Source organism: Carassius auratus, chromosome 48 (genome assembly GCF_003368295.1).
Source record: "Carassius auratus strain Wakin chromosome 48, ASM336829v1, whole genome shotgun sequence".
Taxonomy (NCBI): Eukaryota; Metazoa; Chordata; class Actinopteri; order Cypriniformes; family Cyprinidae; genus Carassius; species Carassius auratus.
The window spans coordinates 1,817,377-1,843,670 of record NC_039290.1 but is presented as its reverse complement, the minus strand read 5'-3'; the positions used below and the strand labels follow the sequence as shown (position 1 = coordinate 1,843,670).

The 26,294-nt window shown below is 36.7% G+C and overlaps 2 protein-coding genes across 5 annotated transcripts in view; one reads left to right on the top strand and one right to left on the bottom strand.

The window, feature by feature from the left end:
* LOC113065477 (rho guanine nucleotide exchange factor 25-like) overlaps nucleotides 1-21,994 on the top strand; it is a 62,507-nt gene extending 40,513 nt beyond the window's left edge. For 3 of the 4 annotated variants that reach the window (XM_026236728.1, XM_026236730.1, XM_026236731.1), the window contains 15 exons: nucleotides 1,409-1,716; nucleotides 2,496-2,606; nucleotides 7,500-7,624; nucleotides 9,364-9,430; nucleotides 9,774-9,877; nucleotides 10,116-10,185; nucleotides 13,023-13,112; nucleotides 13,993-14,085; nucleotides 14,967-15,017; nucleotides 15,284-15,361; nucleotides 16,469-16,660; nucleotides 16,768-16,948; nucleotides 17,179-17,396; nucleotides 18,265-18,426; nucleotides 19,908-21,994. In XM_026236728.1, the coding sequence (XP_026092513.1) occupies nucleotides 1,409-1,716; nucleotides 2,496-2,606; nucleotides 7,500-7,624; nucleotides 9,364-9,430; nucleotides 9,774-9,877; nucleotides 10,116-10,185; nucleotides 13,023-13,112; nucleotides 13,993-14,085; nucleotides 14,967-15,017; nucleotides 15,284-15,361; nucleotides 16,469-16,660; nucleotides 16,768-16,948; nucleotides 17,179-17,396; nucleotides 18,265-18,426; nucleotides 19,908-20,027 (1,970 nt within the window). In that variant the 3' untranslated portion in view covers nucleotides 20,028-21,994. The remainder of the gene's footprint in view (nucleotides 1-1,408; nucleotides 1,717-2,495; nucleotides 2,607-7,499; nucleotides 7,625-9,363; nucleotides 9,431-9,773; nucleotides 9,878-10,115; nucleotides 10,186-13,022; nucleotides 13,113-13,992; nucleotides 14,086-14,966; nucleotides 15,018-15,283; nucleotides 15,362-16,468; nucleotides 16,661-16,767; nucleotides 16,949-17,178; nucleotides 17,397-18,264; nucleotides 18,427-19,907) is intronic. The other variant, XM_026236729.1, reaches the window with a different exon arrangement.
* A 1,272-nt stretch (nucleotides 21,995-23,266) lies between these two features.
* Nucleotides 23,267-25,935, bottom strand: LOC113065476 (transcription factor Sp5-like). Its single transcript, XM_026236727.1, has 2 exons — nucleotides 25,455-25,935; nucleotides 23,267-24,988 (listed from the first exon to the last, which is right to left on the bottom strand). The coding sequence occupies exons 1-2, from the start codon at nucleotides 25,506-25,508 to the stop codon at nucleotides 23,954-23,956; spliced, it is 1,089 nt and encodes a 362-aa protein (XP_026092512.1). The 5' UTR covers nucleotides 25,509-25,935; the 3' UTR covers nucleotides 23,267-23,953.
* Between the last annotated feature and the right edge of the window lie 359 nt (nucleotides 25,936-26,294).

Here is a 26,294-nt window from a genome sequence, read left to right as displayed (position 1 = left end):
GTTTTAGCAATGATATGTAGTACCAACAATGACAGCCTTATATCTGGTCACAGCACGTCTCTGGGCAAAGTGTGTGGGTGTTAGTGCCATCCTGTCAGGTTGTGTTCGGCTGAATCAAGGGGTCAAACAGGGGCTGGATTAGATGAGTGAGAGACTGAAACAAGCGATGGCTGTCCATGCTGCTGCTGATAACCTCAGACAGCCACTGTTCTGGGTCAGGAAGAGAGTAGTGGGGGACGTGAGGCACAACATAGAGAGAGAACAAAAAAAGTTGGTGACCTTCCAGTGGACAAGGATTAAAGTGTGCATCCTGTGCACCCCCTCCCCCCATTCTTTTCCCAGGGTCCCTTTGACACCAGCACCGCAATCTCAGCCTGATACTCGACTTTATATTTAATTCTCCAGGGTCACACGACAGCTTGAGTTCTAGCTTCATCGTGTCTGCCCTAAACCAGTTTGAGGAGTCCTCATGTGGGACTAACTGAGATGTGCAGCACGAGGCCTGTCTGCACGGGTCATATACTAACCCACTCACATGCATTCAGTAACCACAGCGTGCAACTGCGTACTTAAAGATTCTCATGCAGAATTTCCATTGGACTTAAAACAGGTGCATATGCACACTATTTTATTATTTTCCTCATACTAGTGTTGATGACTGTTTTATTCAAAATTATAGTTATTAATCAGCACATTACATTCCAAAAACCATTAAATTGTTTATCCATAAACTATAATTGTACGCCTTTCTTTTAGTGCTTAGCAGAAAGATCTTCAAGTAAGCCAAGTGTGTCATTATTTAAACCAGCTGATGCACAATAAACTCCTTTTATATTGTTTATTTTAGATTATACTTCGGTTTTATGGAGCTAATAATGAGATATAATGCAAATCACAACAAAGTTTTGAACATTGTTAATAATAAGAAATATTTATTGAGCACCGAATCAAAATATTAGATACAATTCTGAACAATCACATGACACTGAATACTGGAGTGATGACTGCTGAAAATTCAGCTTTGACATCACAGGAATAAATTGCTTTTTTAAAATATATTAAAATAGAGAGAACTGTTATTATAAATTGTAATACTAACTACTACTTTACTAGTTTACTTGTTTTTATCAAATAAATGCAGACTTTCCGAAAATTAACCTTAGCTTTCGAACTGTAATGTATTTGAAAGTCCACGGGGTCAAAAGTGCCTGGAGTTGATGAAACAAGTCACAGGCCTGAAATCTGACATGGGAAAAATGCTTCCCAATGGGCCATATTTTGTGTTATAGTGTGTTTATGTAGTATGTTTATGTATAAGACAGATTTATTTTGTTTTCCTTTCAGTTATTCCCAACTTAATTCCTCTTCCCTCTCTCTCTCTCTATCTTCCCTCTATCTGTCTGTACAGACTCATACTCAGCCGCTGGCAGTGAGGGCAGTATTTCCACCTCGGTGGCCTCTCTCCCGCCCCAGGCTTCGGGCAGTTCAGCCCCAAACTCCCCAAGCTCCCGTCGTTCTGTTAGCACCCTGAAGAAATGGCTGACCAATCCAGTACGTAAGCTGAGCGCCGGAGCGACCGGAACGGCCAAGGGAGAGCGGCAGGTCCGCAGACTGGAGGGCAAACCCCCACCTCCACCCACCAGGAGCAGCCAAGACCTGGGCAGCTCACAGACAGAGGAGCGGTTCACCATCCTGCCAGTCATAGACAAGGAGCTGGTGAGAAAAACTGTTTGATGTGTAGTATTTTCCTTAAATAAAAAAATTAAAATTAGTGACTCAATAAATGTAGTCTCCTGCTTTAATTGCTTTTTAAAGTCTGGTGGATTCTGATTGGCTGTCAATATATATATATATATATATATATATATATATATATATATATATATATATATATATATATATATATATATATCATTAATCAGCCAAAAAGAAAAAAATAATTGTTCTGAAAGATATTTCAACAATATTGTTCTCATGTGTCATTATAATTATAGCTGTGGTGTGAACATCCCCTTTTCTCATAAAACATAGAAGGACTTTATATATGTTTATATATAAACTCAACAAAATGACTTTGTTAAATTTAGCTAAAATTTGTTAAAAGAGAAAACAAAAAAATATTATGAAAACTATAACTATATAAACTATAACTATATATAAAACTATAACCATACTCTCACAGAAAACATCAGCTAATATCACAGTGCAGGTGTTGCTCGTTTTCATTACGGCCATGTGAATTGCAACACACTGTGCAGCCAACTGCTCACTAGAGCCCTGTGGTTCGCCTCTGTCTGAATGAACTGTTCAGTGTGACCTTGAGTCGCTGTGACCCTATAATAACACACTCACTTGTCATAGTAACACAGATAGAGGACTTATGGGTCAGCTTTATTTTGACCTGAGTATTGATATTTGTGAAAGACCGTTAAGGTTGTGGTTCCTGGTTCTTTTTAAGCATTATTGTGTGTGTGTGTGTGTGTGTGTGTGTGTAGGAGTGGAGAGAGGGCCTGCCTGCTCTTGGTGACTGCGATCCAGGTGTCCAGGAGTCCTACAGCTGCCATTCAGACTCTCCACAGGGATCCACCACATTAGGACAAGCACAAGTAAGTCAGATTGACAGAATCAGACTTTTGGCTTCATTTTGAATCTTTTTTAAAACCATACAATCACTTTTTTATATTTTGCTTTAAAAGTTAAGTCACCTTTATATATGTGACCCTGGACCACAAAACCTTAAGAGTAAATTTTTCAAAATTGAAATGTATACATCGTCTGAAATCTGAACAAATAAGCTTTCCATTGATGTATGGTTTGTTAGGATAAGACAATATCTGGCCAAGATACAACTATTTGAAAATCTGGAATCTGAGGGTACAAAAAGAAAAAAAGCGATACTGAGAAAATCGCCTTTAATGTTGTCCAAATGAAGTTCTTAGCAATGTATTTTATTAATCAAAAATTATGTTTTGATATATTTATGGTAGGAAATTTACAAAATATCTTCATGGAACATGATCTTTACTTAATATCCTAATGGTTTTTGGCAAAAAAGAAAAATCTATAATTCTGACCCATCCACCCACTCCAGTGACTCAAGTGGTCCAGAGTCACTTATTTAGCGCTTTTTATACAGTACAATATAGATTGTTTCAAAGCAGTTTCATGGTAATAAACAGAAAGGCAACAGAACTAATGACAAATTATTCAGCTCATGTCAGATTGATGTTGACTCTTTTAAGTTCAGTTACAGTGTCGATGTTGCAAAATTCATCAGTTATGACAAATTCAATTCAGCTCTAAAGCAGCTCTACGAAAGACAACAATATCATCGTCAAGCTCAATTCAGGTCAAGTTTTAAAAAAGTATGCATGTGCTCACTCTTTAAATGTGATGTTTAAAGAATTAATTTAAAAATGATATAATTCAGATATTATTATTTTGATGCTTTTTGGGGTCACTGTAGGTGTGATCATTGATCAAGTATCTTGTTTACCCGCTTCTTCATGTCTCTCAAATTAAACATTTGAACATCAGAATTTCAGACTTCATATACTGTCCATCAAAAGTCTCTAAGCATGGCGTCTGAAGCTGAGGCAGCTTTACAGAGTCTCTTAGTAAGAATGACTATGGGAAAGAGAAAACAAGTAAGGAGGTTATAAGGGACTAAGGGGCTTTCTGTCAGCTTGCACACGGGGGCTTGATGTGTTTACATCCACACTGAGGGTGAGAGAGCCCAGATGGTCATTTGACAGATGGGTCATTTGTTTCCAGGCTCTATCCCACAGGTTGAACCTTTAAAAGTGAAAACACACATTGATAAAACACACTTCTTTATATGTTCACCTTGTAAAGTGGGGTCCAAAAGACTTCTATTTTGGATTTTCTATTTCAATACATTTTTATATGACAAATTACTCTGCCATTTAAAAGAGGTCATTCAGTTTTTTTTATATGACTTTTATGCATACCCAGGCTGAATTTATTTAATTATAATACAGTAAAAATGCAATATAGTGAAATGTTGTTGCAAATTAAATAAACTGTTTTCTATTTTAATAAATTTTAAAATTGTATTTATTCCTGTGATGCCAAAGCTAATTTTTGAACTGATTTGCCACTTAAAAACATTTCTTATTATCATCACTGTTTAAAACAGTTGTGCTGCTTAATATTTTTGTGGAAACTGTTTTCAGGATTCTTTAATAAGTTGAAAAAAGTTAAAAAGAACATAATTTATTTTACTAGAACATTTACTGTAGAACTAAAAAGCTTTTTCAGTATTATACACTTATTTACTGGCCCTTTTTATCAATGATAACGCACCCTTCCTGAATTATAATATTAATTTCTTAAACATCAACAAAATAATTTCAGTGAAAATTAAACTGGAGCATTAACATGAATCTCCTTTTTCCATCCTCTTCTTTCTAGTGCTAAATTAATCTCAGATTTTCAATGTATTCTTACATTATGTACCCTGCTGTATATTTTTGCATGTGCATGTACACTATCTGAGCCAGAACACATAAATTAATACAAAACACTGTGCACAACACACACACACACAGAGACAATCACAATAGCCAGAAGAGAGTGAATGTACATCCAAATTGATGGCTAAATGCGGTAACATTTATCGTTCTATTCCATCATTCCATCAGAAGGTGAGTGATGAAAGGTAATTATGACCAGAGGTGCAAAACAACAAGTGGAGGAAGCTGAGATCTCAAGCACTGTGATTATAATCGGAAATGAATTCATTATAGAAACCGCTTGAACTCTAGACATGTAAGTTATACTATTCTAGTCTTTTCAAATGACACTACTTTTTGTTCTGTTAGATTTATTTTTCTTTTAAAAGATGTCTGTTATGCTCACCAAGCCTGAATTGTTTTTATTAAAAATATAGTAAAAACTGTAGATGTTTGAAATACTACTACAATTTATAATGGAGGTTTTCTATTTGAATATATTTTTTATGTCATTTATTCCTGTGATGGTATTGGAATTTTCTTCAGTGTCACATGATGCTTCAGAAATCATTCTAATATGTTGATTTGCTGCTCAAGAAACATTTATTATTGTTATAAATGTTGGAAAAAGTGCTGTATTATATTTTTGTGCCAAACCGTAATACAGTGGGCAAAAGTGAGTTTATTATAAGTAATTTCACCCCCCCAAAATATGTATTTTTTATGGGACAACAAAATAAACATTTTGAAGTTTATATTGGGTTTAATTACTTGGTATTTGTCTTCCTGCCTTTCTCCATGGTGAGGCTGAGGTGTAGTTTATTTCAGTCATTTCTTTCTGCTGACAACCTCTTTTGTACCTGACACAGAAACATTTGCTGTGGGGATCCAGCGTGAGTTTATTATTTGTTGGCTAATGGAAAATTCCTGAATGAATATGTAAGCACTCCTCGGATCCGGCCTGTCTCCCGGACAGAGGAACGCAGCACATGTTTATCAAACTGGCTGTTTTGTTTTATTCCCCACACAAATGGAGGTCTGACACAGCACTTTGAACGAGGAACCACTGATGATATAACTATAACTCGAGTCCCCGCATACCCTACATAAAAAGCAGGGCAAAAGAAGGTTGGATTAACCTCGCTCTGCTCGAGCTAAGTTTAACAATTTCCTCTAGAAAAACAACAACTATTATGATCTTGCTTTTTATTAAAGGTCCACGTAAAGTCTCTGGGCTTCTGGGTGGAAAACAGTCTGGGCAGATAAAAAAGGGTAAAGTGTAAGAGTGGGGGTTCTCCTGTTGGCTGTGCCAAAAAAACATCTGGAAATGATCTAAGCAGACCCGTGAGCCAGGCAGGAGTAATCACACTACTCTCAAACACACAAACACCACCCGCACCAGAAAACAACACAACTGTGTAATACAATACTCAGACAGGCTTGACGGCACGAACACATGAGCAAAGTGTGGGGCGTAAGGCTGGACTACAACACAGAGAAAGAGCGAGATACTGTGGTCCTGAGAATGAAGATAAAGTGAATCTTCGCAGGTGACTGGGACATTAACCAAGCAGATTAACAGCTTTGGTTAAAGAGCAGATCTTATCAGGTTTTTAGTGCATTTAAGAAACAGGGAAACAATAAATTGGAGTCATTTTTTTTTTGTAGAGATATTTTGATTCTAACAAAATGGTAACATGTCTGTTGATGTACACAATCACCATTGATTTTGTCATACAGCAGTTGTGATGCATAATATTTTACGCCACGGAGCGTTCCACGTCAGTTAGATGACAAATGCCTAACCCATTGTGTGTGTGGTGCAGTTTTGCCTACTGTATATTCTGGGAACCAGATTGCTAAATTAATATGCTAAATAATTTCTGTAAGGGATAGTTCCTCCAAAAATTTTATTAATTCACCCACATGCCAAACCAGTGTAATTTTATTATAATTTATATATTATTATTCTATTTATTTACCTTTTGTTTTTAGTTATTTTGTTATGTGCATTTGTCATTTGTATTATATTTTGTTTTACCTTCGATTAATAAATGAATAAAAAAAACTTTTTTTGTACTTTTAGTAATTCAACTTAATTTTCATTTAGTTGCCAAGGCTAAGTATGCAAAGTTTTTCATCTAATATTATATTTTATTTATTTTATTGAAGTTGTTACAGTAAATGAAAAAAAGTAAACTTAATTGTATATATAGCAACACTGTTCCAAATCCAAACCTGTATGAAAGCCAAACTTTTTGACCATACAGTGGAAGCTAATGGTCACCAAAGCTGTTTTATGGAGCAAAAAATTTTATTTGTTAAATTTTAAATCACTTGTAAGTGTGGAACATATCTGAGTGATTTTAGCACAATGCTATGTGGTTGAATAATGCAGTCCCATTTTATTTTTCATTAGCAAAAATCGTTTGTTAAAAAGTTGTAAAAGATTTTGAAAGGATTTGACATATCACAGATGATTTGGGAAAAGATACTTTTCAGATTTATTGATGCTCTGTAAAAATCCTTAACAAGCATGACTACAAAAAACTGTGAGGAACATGACAAAGTGTGTGGATTTGTAGCAGAGTTTATGTCCTAGTTTTACCTCTGGTGTGGTTAACAAACCCATTAACAAAGACAGGACGTCTTCAGACTTCCTCTTTCCTCTCAAATATTGAACAACTTGGGGGCTGTATGCACATCTATCATCCACTTAAACAATGGTCCATGTCAACCAAAACAATCTGATGAGAGTTACTGTGAGAACAGTGTGAATTCATGGGGTCTCTTCATGGGGTGAATTCAATTCCTCTCATCATTCAGTCACTGTCACCAGCAGACCCAGCATGCTCCCTTCCTGTCACCTAGGCAACCTGAGCTATTACAACAGCTCATATCTTCCCAATCCGCTCTCTCTCCTCTGTATCATTCCTCTCTGTCCCTGCAGCCATCCCTGGAGTGAATGACATTTTAGCATTATGTCTCATCTCTTTTCACAGTTATCCTCCTCTGTGTCTGCAGATTATCCAGTGCACCAGCCTACAGGCTGATGACATTTGCTCTGTGATGATAGATGACAACTCCAGCCAATCATCAGACACTATAGACAGCGAAGAAGATCGGAAGAGTGCCTTAGAAAAAAGCATGTGTGTGAGAAATCTCCTTTATCAGCAACTTGTGTTAAGTAACATAGGAAATCCTTATTTTAGATTGCTTATGTAACAGAAATGCTTAATTTAAATCGCTTTGACGTGGTATTACTTTGAGATTTCAGTTGTAGTATTTAACAGAGCAGGCATCAGATGTTCATCAGTACACCACAGACACGTCACCCCTGTGTAAAATCCAGTTTAAAGGGATAATTCACCCAAAATATGAAAATTACACCATGATTTACTCACCCTCAAGCCTAGGTGTATATGACTTTCTTGTTTCAGATGAATACAATCAGTTATATTATAATGTCCTGGCTTTTCCAAGCATTATAATAGCAGTGAATCGAGGTCGAGATTAGAATCCAAAAAAAGTGCATCCATCTATCATAAAAGTACTCCACATGGCTCCACATGAGCTCGTGTACAATACATCAGTTACAAATCTTGAAAGAGCCAGGACATTTTTTTATATAACTCCAGTTGTATTAATCTGAAAGAAGAAAGTCATATACATTTAGTATGGCATGAGGTTGAGTAAATAATGGGGTCATTTTCATATTTAGGGGGGGGCTATCCTTTTAAGCCAGTCGGTGGTTGTTAACTAGCTGGTAGACTGACAGGCTAGTCCTAACAGTTTAAAGTTGCCAGACTAGTTTTTGAATCATGGTAGTTTAAGGATAATGATCATCTTGGACCATCTATTGACAAAATTCAATCCACTATTATCAACCAGCTAGCAACTAGCTACCAAATAGTTAAAATCACATTGTCAAACCTTTTTTGTCCAACATAATAGCGTTTAGACCAGGTAGTCAGCTAAAAAAAACAGATGTTATCAGCTGTTATCAGTCTTATAAGAAACATGTTATCTGCTGGCCATAAGTGGTCAAAAATGCTATCTTGTAGACCAGCTAAAGATCATCTTAAACCAGCTAAAGATAACTATAGATCAGCTAATAACCTTCTCAGATTGGGCTAATTATCATCTTGGACCACCTAATGGACCACCTTTACCAGCTGGCCATAACAGGTCAAACAGTTTTTTGGAACATGGTAGCCTGCAACATCTTAACCAACTAAAAATAATCTTAATCCAGATAATGACCATCTTAGATGAGCCAGTGATCAGCTGTGACCAGCTACTGACCATCTTAACTAGCCAGAAACCGGCTACCAGCTGGCCATAACAGGTCAAACTGATTTTTGAAAGAAGATAGCTGCCAGACCAGCTAAAGATCATCTTAAAAGAGCTAATGACTAGCTTGGACCAACTAGCTAAACAGATGCCAGTTGGCCATACAGATTAAACTGTTTTTTTTTTTGATCCAGCTAAACATAATCTTAGTCCAGCTAATGACCATCTTGGACCAGCTAATGACCTTATTAACTAGCTAGAGAGACTAGCTAAAGATCATCTTAATCCAGGTAAAGATAATATTAATTACTGTTTTAGATATGATAATAACCAATGGCCATCTTGGTGTAGCTACAAACCAGCTACTATGTTCTAAAACACAGCTACCATCATAAACTGGATTTTCCAGCAGGGATATTCACACGTTTCAATATAAAGCGGCCCTTCATGTGGTCTACAATTAGCTCCCAGATTATTAATGTGCTGTGACAGTCAGAACCCTGCTAATATTACACCCTGTATTACTCACAGCACATTGATAATGTACTGAATGACTTGATGAAATCAATGAAGGCTGACCTCCTTTCTTCTGCAGGTATGTTCTGAAAGAGTTGACAGAGACAGAAAAGCTCTATGTAGCTGATCTAGGACTTATTGTGGAGGTGAGCTTAAAATATCTATCAACAAATCACATGTGGATTTGATCAACTCTGTTATGGAATGCTATCAGTTTTCCTGTAATCTTAGAATGACTCAAATGCATTTCAGAGCATTTAATCACCGTAGAATTAGATTTGATGCATCAACTGACCTGAATTCCACCCAGCTGTAATACTGATCACAGTATAAATCAAAGTAATAGTGCCTGGATTTAAAATATTTGGAATATGCTGATCTACATTTTTTATGAGAGTGATCACAGTTGAAATGCCTCAGATTCAATAATAAAAGAGTGTTTTTATGGGTCTTGAGCTGTGGGAGTTTATCATGTTCTGTCTCTCAAAGGGCTACATGGCCACTATGAATGCAAAAGGAGTTCCAGAAGATATGAAAGGAAAAGACAAAATAGTATTCGGGAATATTCATCAGATCTACGACTGGCATAGAGAGTAGGTTTATCTGTGTTTGTGTGTGTGTGTGTGTGTGTATATATATATCACAAATCTGATAAGACTTTCAGCATATTTCAGAATATTCCAAAACCTTGAAATCAGTTTAGACTGAATTGTCCTTGCAATTTATTTTGGGGAAAAATCTGTGGAATTTAATGCATGCAGATTCCACATATTTCTGCTGATGACTTATGGTGGGCTGAATGCCTGATTCTCCCCTCTATTCTGATCTCAGTTATTTCCTGGGTGAGCTGGAGAAATGTGTGGCTGAACCGGAACGACTGGCCCAACTTTTTATCAAACATGTAAGTCTGTCTATTATTCTGTCTTTCATCTGTCTCTCTGTTTCTAGCAAGGGTGAGCAGAACTTCTGAGTAAACAGTGCTGAGAAAACAGAGGGGTTTTTAACACGCACGCCCGTTTTTAACACCCCATTTATTCTCCCATCATCCCACTCTATTTCTGTCCCCCCTCAGACACCCTGTTACTGATACGGCCCATTTGAGGCTGTGTGCTTGCTTGTGTTGTGTCCATTGGCTCACAACCACAAGGGAGGAAGAGGCGGGAAAAGTAAGAGGAGGAACAACAACCACAGCTACGCCTTTTGATAACTGATGCATTACACACCGTGCTATTTCAGGAGTTCAGGCCTACGCTATGGACATACACACATAAGTACACAAATCCTGGTACCCACAGGTGTACACGTTAAAAAATTAAATGTGAGGATTTACAGTTGTGAAAGTACTTTGCAGTAATTTGTTAAAAGCTACCACATGCTGTGATACAAGTTTTGGTGATGAATCAAAGTGTTTTTTTTTTTTAATGAAAAGCTGTTAATGTACAAATTGGCGTTTGTCAGTGTTTGCCCTTTGGGTGATAACTTAAAAAGACTTAATGCGAATTAAACTTATAAGAAAAATCGAAAGGTTCAGTCAAACTGTGAAGCAAGCATAGTGGGAAATCGGTTGGTAATGAGAAACAGTAATGGAGGGTGAGTGGGGGACAGACTTTTTCCTTTCACAAACAAGACCTTCCCCCATCTCTCGCTCTAATTTCCTCAGCCTCTGCTCTCACCCCTTCTTTTAACTCATACACTACATAACAAAGTTGTTAGACACCAAAGTTATGTCAGGACTTTCCAACTTCCAGTCATTGATGTGTAATGTAGACAAATTAAGATAATGGGTTGCAAAATCCTTCAGCTGGACTTCAAAAGTCTTATAAGGACATGTCACGGCACCGGAAAAAAACTGCACCGGAAGAAAATCTGAATTAGTATGTTTTGCTGTTTTCCAGTAAAAAATAACCAAACAAATAACACAAATTACAAAATACCTGAAGCTAAATTTTGAGTCAACAATTTTGATTCATTATTATTATTCTAGTTTTAAGCATAAATGAAGCAAATTAGTGAGTTTATGCATTAGTTATCATGAGCTCATAATAAACTATTTTTTATGAATGCGTTATATATTGTAAATTTCAATTTAATCAATTTAATTTGTAAATATCCCATTATCCTTTTGTAATTTGTGTTCATTCATAATTTTTGTCTTCATTCATAAGACATTAATATGATAAGGAGGGAATAACCTGTGTCCTCTTCCACCCTCAATAACATTACTGAAAAGTTTTTCCCTTGCGTTTTTAAAAAAGTTTCACATATACATGACAATGTTTACAAAACGATTTGTTTACACACATCTGCGAAAACAGTCAAAATGCTGTATTATACTGTAAATGCCATTCCAGTAGTTGGCGCTGTCACAGTGTAGGGAAGTGACGATTATATGCTGTATATGATGCATCTCTGCTGTTGGTTGTGATATTGGTGAAGTAAATCCACACATTAGCAAACTCTTGAGCAGCAACAACAGTACCATGTACTACACCATTGTTGTTTATGTTTTTTCATGCTTGCCTTTAAAATCGGCATGTACTACACATGCGCGTGACGTCACCGTTTTCAAAGATTCCCATTTTGGGTGTTTACACGGAAATGATAACGGTGCCGTTTTCAAAAATATGCGTTTTCAGTCCCCAAAACACTTTTGTTGTGTAAACGAACAAGCAAAATGCATAAAAAGTTTCCCGTTTTGGGCTGAAAACGTAGTCGTGTAAATGGCCCCTGAGATGAGACCTTTGAGCAAGGCATCGAACCCCCAACTGCTCTCCAAGTGCCACAGCAATATAGGTGCCCACTGCTGTGTGTGTGTGTGTGTTCACTAATGTGTGTGTAATAAATGCAGAGCGCAAATTCCGATTATGGGTCACCATACTTAACCACACTTCACTTAAAACATTTCTGATAACAAATCTCATCATGTTTTAAAGATGTAAAGAACAAAATTCCTGATTATGAAATGAATTTTGTGCAGTGTCCATATGAGTCTTTTACAATTTGTTGTCAGAACCATTCATGCTTTGACATCTACCCAGTTGGCCTGTCTCTAGGCAACTCATTCTGTGTATGAGTGTTTATTTCTGTGGGTGTGCTAGGTAGTGTCCAGTTGTAACGTTCTACTACTTGAATGCAGTGTGTGTGTGTGTGTGTGTGTGTGTTTGTGTGAGTGTGTGTGAGAGAGAGAGAGAGAATGGGCTCTGATTACATTGCGGATAATTGGGCTGAATTATGCATGGCCTTCTGCTCATGCTCCTCCATAAGAGTTGTGTAATCTCTCTCTCTATGCATCACAGTACAGTATTCGGTTCTTATACTGTAGGCAATGTCAGTTTTAAACTTACTTAAACACTTACAGCAGCTTGAAAGTTTCCATTGAATCACCTCTCGTGATACATGTCCACTGCTCCCTGTGTCTCTCTACCTGCGTTTACGAGTAAGATCAGGAAAGAATAATTAAGACAAGATAACCTAACATTAGTGACCAATTTATTAATTCTCAATAAATGTATCTTTTTTTATTTATTTAAATAAAATATTTTTTTTTAATAATACAATTAAAATTCACACATTTTAATGTGGCTTAAATGTCCAAAGTCTTCTTATGCAACTACTACTACTTGGTATAACCAAACCAAACAAAATATATAAATATTACTTAATATAAGTAAATACACTCTACACTAACTACTCTACTGAGCTAATTCAATCTGTCCTCTCTGTTTGCACAAACCACAGGAAAGACGGCTTCACATGTATGTGGTATATTGCCAGAACAAACCTAAGTCTGAGCACATCGTGTCAGAATACATCGAGACCTACTTTGAGGTAAGTGCATGTGAAGTGCAACTACACAAACACATGCATATACACACTAGTGGAGTCCTCAAAGATGCTCCGGTTAAGCAAGAGGGACTGTTTTGCCGCGCAAACCCATTTGTGTTCATATCTCAAGGCAGACATTCTCGCTCTCTTTCCATTTGCACTATGTGTGTGTAATAATCGTCCAGGCAGCATGAAGGCCCCGACTGATCCATCAATTCTTGGAATAGACAAAACAGGAACATGCTTGATCGAAAAGTTTGACACTTAATGGATTCTTCTCTGTGCTGTGCCAAAACATTTAAAGGTTTGATAGCTGGCATTACTTTAGGTTTTATAGATTGAGATTGTAGGTCATTATGAGATAATGGATCATGGGAAGTGTTTGGCTATGTTTGACCATCTCGTCAGTACATAAGCTATATGCATACTTTGCAGTATGTACTGTGTAATGCTACTATATATATATATATATATATATATATATATATATATATATTAGTAGCAATACACAATAAATTGTAGCTAGGCAACATGCACTGAATTTAATTTCACATACTAAAATAAATATATATCTATTTTTTTTAGTATGTGAAATTAAATTCATTGCATGTTACCTAGCAACCTTTTTTTATAATTTGTTTTAAAACCTGATTTTGGTCTAAATTTTGGCAGTCAGATCATATGGTGTGTCAAGATTGTTAAAAGTATAAAATATGAATTGCAATAAGCTTTATTTGCATACTTCCGCTAATGAAATAGAACGTATGGGTACACCATTTTATACTGTACATAGTATTCATACTGAAGAAAAATAAACAATGCTGGCTTTCTCTCTTCTGTATTAAGTCAAATCAGGTGAATGTTTGTGTGTGTTTGTGTGCAGGAGCTGAAACAGCAGCTGGGTCACCGGCTGCAGCTGAATGACCTGCTCATCAAACCTGTGCAGAGGATCATGAAGTACCAGCTGCTTCTGAAGGTGAAACAAGCACACATCACACACATTCTTGTGCACTAGTGGCTCCTACAATTAAGTGTTTTGTGGACCATGTCTAAGCAATTCCACATTCATAAATAAAACTAGAACATCAACTTATTCTCAAAATATTGATGGAGATGTATTTGATTTTAAGAGGGAAAAATAAAGAAAAATGTCCTTAGCCACACTTTGTATGTTGACAATTTCATTTATTAAATGATCTTCAATATTTTCTATATATTCTAATTCTCAGAAATAATTCTAATATGCTGATTTGGTGCTTGAGAAATATTTAATATTATTATTAATAAAAAATAAAAAATAAACGATTTTTTTTTTTGTGGAAACCATGATGCATTTAGTTATTTTTAGTATTCTTTGATGTATAGAAAGTTCAAAGAACAACGTTTATTTAAAATATTTTTTAACACTATAAAATGTCTTTTTAAAGTGTCTATTGTCACTTTTGAACAATTTAATGTGTCCTTGCTGAATAAAAGGATTAATTACTTATAAAAAAATGTTTGACTCCAACTATTATATACTGTACTATTATATATGTATTGTTATATTTTGCTCTGATTGGGAATGCCAACATATCTGAAATCATTATGGAATAATAATAGTAAAATGTAGCCAATTGTCGTACCATTAAATTGAACTGAAATCTCAGTGGTTGAACTGAAATCTCAATGGTTTTTCTTGGCTTCTTTATAATTGTAGAGTCACCCACACATTTCTTCTCATGTTCAAGTATCTGCCAGTTTACTAAAATACAAAATACACTTAATTAGTTTCCACACACAAAAAGCCATTAGTACAAATAGGACCTGATGCTAAAATAGAACATTCTAGAGCTCACACTGTTTGTCTCGCGACAGGATTTCCTCAAGTACTACACAAAGGCTGGGATGGACACTGAAGAGCTGGAGGTATGACACACCGTAATTATGATGCAAGTTTTATTTCTCAAGACTTGAAAGACATAATCCCACCAAGGAACATTGTGTGATTCATTGAGCATACCAGCATGTTTTTTCTTTTTTCTTTCTTTGGTGTCAGTTTGAGACAGAAATCAATAACACTGTACTTGCTCATAGGCTTTAGTAAGAAACTGAGGTCAGTTTCCACACTTATCTCTTTATTGTATTCTGTCCTTCTACATCTTAATCTCTGTCTTTCTTTCACTCTGTAACAGAAAGCAGTGGAGGTGATGTGTTTTGTTCCAAAGCGCTGCAATGACATGATGAACGTGGGTCGGCTCCAAGGCTTTGAGGTATGGCGCCAGACGCAGGCTGTGGTTTAAAGCTGTCAGTCTATGGAAATACTAGGAGGGTCTCTGATCCCCTAAAGCACAGCTTTTCAAAAATGGGTCTGCAAGAAAAACGTACTAGTTTTATATATATATGTACATATATATATATATATATATATATATATATATATATATATATATATATATATATATATATATATATATATATATATATATATATATATATATGAATCATATATATGTTGTTTTATTATTCCTTTTTTTCATAAAAACAATTCTGAAAAAAATGTATCACAGTTTCCATTTATTCAGAAAAAATCATCTATTTTCATTTCAATGTAGCATTTACATATGATTTTGCATATGTATTTTTTTCTCTTGCTTTTAGCTTGTGCCCTGGTTTGATAATTGTTTTTATTTTATTTTTTTTAATTTTTTTTTGTAAAGCTTCTCTGGAATGATATTTATTATAAAAAAGTGTAAAGCAAATACTATTGGGTAAAGAAAAAAATATACTACATAAACAGCTAATGCAGATTAAATATTTTCCAGATATTTTCATATTTTGTTTAGGCTTTTATGTACAGTGACATCCAAAATCCAACAAAAAGGTTTTGAAGTAACATGATGTCTTCTTGTTGTCTTGTTTTCAAGAAGTGTATGTAATAGTAATAACACACACACACACACACACACACACACTGACACACAATGGTTTCCACGTTTTATGGGGTCATTCCAGAGGTGTAATGGTTTTTATCCAGTACAAACTATTTTCTATACCCTTAAACATGCTCCTCAGACAAAATGTTTAGCTATTTTAGATTTTCAAAAAACTTAATTCTGTATGATTTATAAGCTGTTTTCTTCATGGCAACCAAAAAATGTCCCCTCAAGGTAAAAATTTCTGGTATTACTATCCTCGTGAGGATATTTGGTCCCCATAACATACCAGGTACACACACACACACACACACACACACACATACAGTTAGCTGTGCTTATATTTTAAAAAGGGGGTCCCCCTCAGATGGGTATCATCATATTTGAGGGTCCAAAAGGGTTTGAAAACTCTTGCCCTAAAACCACATTTTCTCTTTTTATAAGGGGAAGATCACAGCACAAGGAAAACTTCTCCAACAAGACACGTTCTCAGTCACAGAACAGGACAGCAGCATTCTCTCCCGTGCTAAAGAGAGACGGGTCTTCCTATTTGAACAGCTTGTCATTTTCAGTGAGCCAATAGACAGGAAAAAAGGATTCTCTCTACCTGGATATATTTTTAAGAACAGTATAAAGGTGAGATTCCCCTTTTATTATTTTCCTACTTATCAGGAAGTTACTATCAGGAAGTTATTATCATGTAAGGTTTCTGTATTATGCAGTGTCTTTGCTTCTCCTTTCAGATAAGTTGTCTGGGTTTGGAGGCGTGTGTAGATGGTGACCCGAATCGCTTTGCCCTGACGTCTCGGGGGGCTGATGGCAGCACGGTCCGTTTTGTCTTGCACTCTTTATCGCAGGACATCTGCAAGGCTTGGGTCAGCGACGTGAGCCAAATACTAGAGACCCAACGCAATTTCCTGAATGGTGAGACCTTAAAAGTTTCCTCAGCTATTACTGAAAGAAATATAAACTTTAGTCAAAGTAGCTGACATATTTTAATCAAGCACTGAATGTCAAAATATTGAAAATTCAACTTCACAAATTTCCAGTGGACAAAAACGCTGCTTGTGAAGAACAGTGCATCTGTCCTTCAAAATGTTTTTGTTTGTGTCAAATTAAATATGACTATCAGTTTTGTTTTGTGTGTGTTCCAGCCCTGCAGTCACCCATAGAGTACCAGAGAAGGGAGAGCAAGAGCAACAGTTTGGGCCGTAGCATGAAGCCTCCTCTGGCAGCAGTTGCTGGTCTGAGGCCCCACTCCTCAGCATCTATCGACCGCCACAGACTGCCCTGTCTGCGCTCCTGTAACACATCTTTGCCCTCTCTCTACCTGCCCAGCCAGGTCCCCGCTGATGACCACTTACAGCCAGAGGTGAGAGAGTTCAATCAAGGTTTGCTTATTTAGTGTGCTCATTCACATTTTCAATCAGACCAAGGCTGATTTAAGTGCATCCCAAATCATAGTATTTTGACCTCATAATGACCTACAGTACTTTACTTAATGGTGTACTATTTTGGGGTGTTTAGTGTGTGTATGTATATACATATCTGTGTGTATGTGTGTGTGTGTGTCTTAAGTTGCTGGGGTATATTTGTAGAAATAGCCAAAAACACATTATATGGGTCAAAATTATCGATTTTTTCTTTTATGCCAAAAGTCAGTAGATCATGTTCCATAAAGATATTTAGTAAATTTCCTACTGTAAATATATTTACATTACATTTAGTTATTTAGCAGACGCTTTTATCCAAAGCAACTTACAAATGAGTACAATGGAAGCAATCAAAAACAACAAAAGAGCAATGATATATAAGTGCTTTAACAAGTCTCTGTTAGCTTAAACCCAGTACACATAGCAAGGGCTTTTAAATAATATAATAATAAAAATTAAAAAAAACAGATAGAATAGAAAAAGAATAGAGCAAGCTAGTGTTAGATGTCTTTTTTATATCAAAACTTATTTGATTGGTAATATGCATTGCTAAGAACTTAATTTGGACAACTTTAAAGTATATTTTCTCAATATTTGAGTTCCAGATATTCAAATAGTTGTATCTCAGCCGAGCCGAATATTGTCCGATCTTAATAAACCCTACATCAATGGAGAGCTTATTTATTCAGCTTTCAGATCATGTATAAATCTCAATTTCGAATGATTGATCTCATGTTGTAAATGGATATAAATACCCTTGTTATTTCTTGTAATTTTGTGACAGCTGTTTCTCTCTGATGTTTACAGTTAACACAGCGCTGTCCAGTGGACTCCAGACTGAATTCCCAGACAGTGTCTCCAACTCAAGTGCAGCTGGCCTTCTCTGAAGAACCGTCATTCTCCCAGGCACCTCTAAACTGCCAGACAATCTCCAACGGGCTTTGTTCCTATAGCGCACAAGCCTCACAGGTACTGTGCACAATATTCCCGCTTGAATTTGAGCTTGGTGATTCGTTAAGCATCCGATAATGAAAAAATGCCCCCCCTGCTCCCCCTGCTCCCCCTGCTGGTGAATTGTAGACATTCGATAACAAAAAATAAACTTGGCCAGGTTCAGTGTCTAAAAAAGCTCTGGATTTATGTGATTTAACACAGCTTGTTTCAATATAAATTCTATTAGTAAAAAAAAGTACTTATTTCATTAGAAATAGTGCATAATCTTGAATATTTCTTATTCGCTTCATCTCACAACATCTTTAATCTCATGCTTTACTGAGGGTTTTCCTATTCTGATACAGCAGCCTATTAAAACATACCTCTCCATCTACAACAGTATCTAGTCCCGAATGAGCTTTGATGACAGCTCAACAATAGTTGTGTGTGAAATAGCTGTTTATCTTCTTTACTCAGGCCTGTGAGCAACAGACCTTTACAAACAGGAAGGAGACAGGTTGAGAGAAGGAAGTAACAGATCCCTATCAAAAGCCTGATTGTTCTCGCAGGCTGTTGGATCCGACTGGTGTTGGATCCAATTGCTGTTTTGACTTCATTTCCCAATGCATTTAAAACCAAGTTAATTTTATAATAGTTTATCTCCCATATCTAAATCTGAAATTATCTCATTTAAATTAATGATTACATTTCTTTAGGCTCTATTTATTCTATCAAGGAAAAAACAGGGGTTTCTTAGGATGTGCTTTTATTAGGATTTTGATTGTTATTTCTATTCTTATATCGAAGGTGAGAAATGAGTCAAGTACAGGTGATACCAAGGAAGCATAAGATCTTTGGGGTTTATAATAAGTGTGAAAAGCTTTCAAAGTTTCTGTACAGAACCAAAAGCGGAAGGCATAAGACAACAACACATCTGTCTCTCTTGTATCTAATAAAGATTCTTGAGCTGACAGGAGTGTTAAACAATATGTCGTCATTGCTGAAACTGTTGTGACAATTTTCAGTCATGCCTATTTTAGTCATGTCATAAACCGTGTAACAACAATATTACTCTTAATATCCTGGGCTGCTCCTGGTAATTAAGACTCTTCAGCTATTTTTAGACTTGCGCTAGGCTTGTGACAGCTCATTATTCTCTGCTCGGGGAATAGACAAGAATTTCTTTGCTGTCACGCATCACAAACCTTTATATATTCATGAATGGAGATTTCACAAGAAATGTCTGGGGAAAATTTTGAATCCTGTTGAGCCCTATGAGAGTTAAAAAAAAGTAAATAAAAGGTTACTGAGACTTTATGTATCTCACGTGCAACTTAATGCAAATAAAAAATTATATATGTCTTATAATGTGATTTTATAGCTCACGGTTGTGATTTTTCTTTCTCATAATTGTGGCTTTTATGTTCACAAAAACAGGCTTCCATAGAATCATGATGTTAATTATATGCTGTTAAGAAAAATGAACCATCTGTGTTTTTTTCTCTATCGTGTCCCAGAGCTCAGGAGAGGGTGTCCGCAGATCTTCACCCAGAGAGGGACGCGTTGCTGTTCCTAGTCCCTCCTCCACTCTTCAGCGCTCCAGTAACTTAGCCCAGCTTGATGAGGATGACCTGTGAATGGAAATGCCCCAGAATCTGATGTTTGCACCAGAGCATGCCACAGTCTGGACTTTATTCACGTCTGTTATCTTGTGGTATTCATCCAAAACCTGTGATGCGAATGACCTAGGGACTTTTTTTTATTGTTTTATATAATTTCTCTTTTTGTTGTTGTTGTAGTTGTCTTTTAAAGTTATGTTTTGTTCAAAGGAGAATCAACCATTCCTATATTGGGAGGTCACTGGAGCAGGAACCAGAATAAACCTTTATTTGAGGGTGTGAGGGTGCGACTGGGCAAGCGTGCGTGCGTGCATGTATGAATGAATGTATATTTGTGTGCTAAATTCTTCATCCTTGCAAAAATGCTGAACGTTTTGCAAACATCAGATGCATTTTGCAAAGAACATACTGTATTATTATAAACATATGAGGGTCCTTAGTGGGCTCTTGCTGGATTTTAAAGTTTTGGCACTATTGGTGCCTCTTTACAAAAGCTGTCTTTCTGTCTCCCGTCTGTGTTGAAAGCTCTTTTGGGCTGCGTAAACTCTAATGACGGAGCTAAGGGGAAACAGACTCTAAATGCAGCTAATTTATACGTACCGTAGTTAGAAGAATGATCTGTGCATGGATGGAGACACGGACGCGTGGCTTTCTCTTCTCTAACTGGGTGTTTGAATTCTCGAAGATCAATCAACTCTGTTTTAGTGGACAGTGAATGACGCTGCTTGCAGAGCTTCGTATTAACACTCCACAACTACAGGAGGACACGCAATGAGCATCTGCCATGTTGAGCAGGAGGACTTGCTCAAGGGAAGGACTGAAAGATGGACCACAGTTGTTACGGCAGAAGAATGCACAGTATAAAAGTAGTTAGCTGTGGTTAAATGACTCTTTTTAGCTTCTGCAGCCCCTCCTTGTGTAATGCACACTGTCTGGATTACTTCTTTTCATACAAATGAAGGTTTCTGAATTATTAGAGGATGATGATAATAACAATACTACTACTACTACTACTACTACTACTAATAATAAGTATTATTATTTAAAGTTAATGAAGGCCAAAGGTAAAATGTTATATCATTATGTGCCAAAGGCAGGTGCCAGTACCCTTTACACAAAAACATTAAGCATAAAATGTAATTCAGTTCATTTATAGACCACTTGAAAACAAGCTAAAACACTTGTTTAAGTTTGGGGGAAATGTTCTAAAGATGCTAAAGCTAAAAATGTCAGTTTTTATTTTAAAAAATGTTCAACATTTATTTTTATTTGTTTATTTTTTTTGGTTTCTTGGTTTCTTGGTTATTGTGTTTTGTACAGTCGTTTTATTGTTCTTTTTAAAGCAAAGTATTAGTTAATGACAAACCAAATCATTCGTTATAAAAAAGGACTGGCATTGTAAATCAAGTCAGAAACATACAGTTTGTCATAAAATGTTAGATGTCTCACCAAAGAAGGGATGGTATGTGTTTGGTTTTTGATGTTGAAATGATCAAAAAGCACTTTCACTCGGTTTAGCTCATTGCACATTCTTTCCAACAGATGGAGCCAGAGGACTCTAGCGCTGTAAACACAACCAATCAGTCTTTTCCACAGATCAGTTTAAAACTTTGAATGCAAAACTCGGTACCAAAGCTCATATGCTTTACTGTCAGCATGTTTCAGATGCATTCGCATAAATATCCTTAAAATGATTGTAACAATCTTCTCTTGCCTTGATGTAATATTAAAATCAGCAGAAATCGAATAATTTGACTTAGCCCTGTATAAACTGAAAGCTTTTCCTGTAGACCTACTGCCTTTCCACAAATGTGGATTTGAATCTTACATTGTTGCATGCTTTTCTGAAGAACACCTCTAAATGATGACGGAAATGATGTAGAGAAAGAATTGGACATTATCTATGTCTATGTGACAAACCCTATAATTGTATTATATCAAATTAAACTGGTTCCTTTTGGAACACAAGAGTGTTTTGGAACACACAGTGTCTCCTTTTCTGCTGTATTCATGGACGTTTGCTGTGTGGTGTCATTGAGGATGTGTATTTGTGGAATAGGGGAGACTGGGGCTAGTTGTCACACTTAAAAAATTATTATATGATTATTTTGAAAGTCAGTATCGAAGAAACAAACCTATAAAAAGACCCAAAACAGCTGAAGAAACCACAGTGAAACCTGCCATTAGACAGTTTTATTTGTTCCGTAAAAAAAAGAAATTGTGCAGTAAAACAACTATCAATTAAATTATAATGATAAATTGTATAAAATCATAACATGTAAAACATCTAAAACTTGCCCTTATATTCTGTAAACTTTTCTTGCCCTGAAAACACTAATTTACCTTTTTTGCTTCCCAGCATGGTGTCATTGTGGTAATTAGTTAATCCACAAAATATTAAACCAATTAAACTAATATACAAAATCGCTGCTTTGAAAAAAATTAATATTTGTCTATAAGGACTTTTTGACTGAAAATGTTGTGTTAAATTGTTTATGATTAAACTCCATCTGACACTTTATGTTTACCTGCATGGATGAAAACCTTTACATGAATGTTTTGATGCAGCTCAGCAGTATTTATTTATTTTTATTTATTATAATTTATTATAATTTATTATAATTTTTTTAATCTTTAAAAGATGTTTTAAAACAAAAGACAACAAAAAGATATCCTCCAAATCAGTGAGCTTTCTGTGATCTGGCTGTAGGGAATCTAGTTAACACATGCAGACATCTGGTTAATTTGTCTAAGTCACATTCTATGCATTCTTGAGCAGTAAAGGGTTCATTTACACATGCACACAGATGGGGGAAGAGGGTTTTTGAGCATTCACTATCACAAAGGTCCCAAATCAAAGCGACTTCTGTCACGGCCAGTGGGATATAAACAGCCGGGGGTCCATTCACAGTGAGCTCCAGTAGAACGCTATCCTCAGTAACTGTTGTCTGTTATTTACACCGGCCATTAGGAGACAACATGACTGTGAACTTGACGGGAGGAGGTCAGACCACTGTTCCCATTAATTGCCTGACTATTTAGTGACAACTGTTAAATGTCTGAAGACTCTCCAGTTATTTGTCTTTGTTTTTAAGTGCTTCCTCGGCACCTTGGAAACAATGCATTACCATTTAAATAAATGCAAAACACTGAGGTCCAACACGCCATGTTAAATTTAACATTAGCCATTTGCTGAACTTCACACATCTGTTAAATGCAAGTGTGCTTTACAATGTATTAAACGCTGCGAAGGAATGAACAAAACGAAGCACAAGATTTTTATTTGCACAGCTATTCATGTTTATTAATATTTCACATGCTGGTCTTTAGAGAACTGTGCACTATATAAACATTATATACATTTGGTTCACGTCTTGAAACTATAGGGATTTTGATTTAGAGTGAAATAGATTTCTAGCAGTATACATAGACTGTATAACAAGACCTAAGGTGATCTGTCTGGGAATAATGTTGGCAAACATTGCAACCCGCCGAACTCATGATTTCAATATAAGGCATCAGTTTTCCCTAAAAAAACAAAAAATAGAAAAAAGTAAACAAATTAAATTTTCACCAAATAACAAATTCTTTCAATTGTGCTGTTCAGAGAATTTTCTTTTGAATGAAATTGTATATTCTTTAAATAAATGTGCAAGGGCAAAGTTTGAACATAAGAAATCTTTGCCATAAAAATGTCACTTATATCAGGTCTATCACTTCTGCTGTGAACTAAATTCTCTTTAAAGTCTCAAAGATCATTATCGGTGCAGCATGGTGTGCGTTCGCTCCAGTGTTTTCAAAATAAACTGTCCCATGCATCTATTGCTTTTTTGGAATATATGTTTAACCATTTTACATTTTATATAAAATTTGTAGATGATGCAAATGGCCTCAAAGGGTCTCTGGTTTCATTCCTGGTATGATATTTTTGCATTCAGCATCCTTTACTCTCTCTTAATGTTGCTTAGCAGTGCATCGGTCCCATTGTGAGAAGGCTGACTGGACCGACTCTTCCTGCTCTGGTGAGTCTTCACATGCTTGGAGAGGTGATCGCTCCGCATAAACCTTTTCCCACACTGCTGACAGCCGAAACGCTTCTCCCCGGTGTGTGTGCGGAGATGCCTCTGTAGCTCATCTGAACGTGTGAAGCTCTTTCCACAGAAGAGCCAGTTGCAGATGAAGGGCCGCTCGCCGGCATGCCAGCGCAGATGTGCTTTCAGGTGAGAGGTTTTTTTGTAGACCTTGCCACAATCTGGAATGTGACAAATGTGTAGTCTTTTCTTCCCGAACTCCAGAGCACCACCTCCGTTTCCCGCGGACTGACAGTTGGGGCATTTGCACCTGCGACAGCGACGGGTTGAGCTCAACAGACCTTTTGAGGTTCCTTGCAGAAGAGCAGCAATTTGAGGCTGGTGGCCCAAAACCAGTTGGCGTCCCAGAGAGAATGGATGCCCGGAAGATGCGCTGTTACTCTGAGGGAGACTCCACCACTGCTGGGCGTCCTCAACATGAGCTCCTGTTAGGTGAGATCTTCCTGAAGCGTTTTGAAGGAAGCTAGGAAAGTTCTGACCTACGGCATTGTGCTGTGTGTAGTATGATGCATTCCCCTGCGCCTGAGAGGAGAGCATCTTTACTGGCGACAGATCGAACGAGTAAGCAGACGGAGGCTCGGCTGGAGGGGTGAGGGGGAGCTCATGGTGGTGATGGTGGTGATGATGGTGATGATGGGAGTGCGAGCCCAGGGTGGGTTGCATGTGGCCAGGAAACTGCATTTTGGGCATGGTGAAGGCCATCTGGTGAGTGCTCAAGCTGGAGTTTGGGGCTACGTCGTTGCTCCAGAGCTGAAACATGCTGGAAGCAGAGCCCACCGGCCCCTCGTAAGGGAGCTGGGACCCCTCCTGCCAAGCCTGACTGCATGTGGTGGCCAAAAAGGAAAGGGTGTTAGGACCACTTTCTGGAGAGGAGCTGGGAGTACGATCCTGTAGAGGAAAAAGCAAATAATTGTAACTAAATGAAACTTCATACAGCATAATTAATATATACAGAATTGATTTACAATTAGATATACTATTTATAGCTATTAAATATACATTTGTAAAAAATATTTTTTTTTACAAACCTTACAAACCTTATTTTTTTAATCAACACATTAATAAATATTTCCAGAATACTAATAAAATAACTTTTTTTTACAGTGAATATACTGAATACAATACAAAGTCTTGCCAAAGAGACAACTTGAATTGCACTTTTTCATTTAATAGCTGCTCTGAAACTCAGTATAGTTCTTAAAATAATGACATTTTAAATGATATATAGATAGATAGATTTTATTTTATTGCACTACAATAAAAGTTATGCAGCGAAAAAAATGCTATCTAAATTGTGGATTTCATTGAGCCAAAGTGTCACTATGATATTGGAACATGAACAGAAGTGCAGTACCTGTAAGAAATTGTGCAGGAAATTGTCCGCTCTGGATAAGGTTAACGCAGCCATGTGTGCACGGGAGCTTCAAGATATCCACACCTGCGTAAAGCGCAGCGCGCAGTGCGTAACTGTGCCAAAGTCAGAGCGTGTGGGCGAGGAGGCGCGCAAAGATCCTGCTCGGATTGACCCCGTTAGACAACCAGGTTACCGTTGCAGGAGTTTAGATATAGTGATCATCAATAATCCTTATATTCTCTTTTCCTACTCCTGTCCTTTATCGAGTGTAAATCTTTGTCCACTTTGCGCTCTTGCTCCTGGTTATCTGGGTCCTTTTGTGCTGAAAGCAGCGGCTTTCAAACCAAGACTCTTCCTTTTGAAGTGCGACTGAAGGGCCTGTCGCAATAAGTCCTGAGGATCATTTCAAAGGCAGTGGGGTCGCATCTTCTCTTTATAGGGAAAAGATCCTCTCGGCGGGGTCTCTTCTATGTATCAGGAGGGCCAGTGAATGGAGGAGAGATGCGGAGGGGGAATATTGGGGAGGGCAATCTTTGGAAGATTAGCAAGAGGGGTGTGTATTATAACCTTCATTTCATTCTAATTTCACTTTCCAAAATATTAACCTGTGAAAGCCCTTCACTTTACAGGTTGTTGATGAGAAGAGTCCAATTTGAGAAAGTTTGTTTAAAATGTATCTGATATTTAAAAGTTTAACGACTGGTTCTTGCACACTTGCTTTTTACAATAAAGACATTAAATAACTTTAATAATATCAACAAATGATTTCCACTCGATTTTAATTTTCAACTTGATTTTTCTCCATCAGTAGCCTATACTTGAATTAAAAGTGGTTAAAAG

Bases quoted from the DNA above. Each gene is read 5' to 3' on its own strand.
- LOC113065476 (XM_026236727.1), bottom strand. From the start codon at position 25,508: ATGGCTGCGTTAACCTTATCCAGAGCGGACAATTTCCTGCACAATTTC. The intron at 24,989-25,454 runs GTACTGCACTTC...TTTCCTCTACAG, and splicing joins TCCTGCACAATTTCTTACAG to GATCGTACTCCCAGCTCCTC.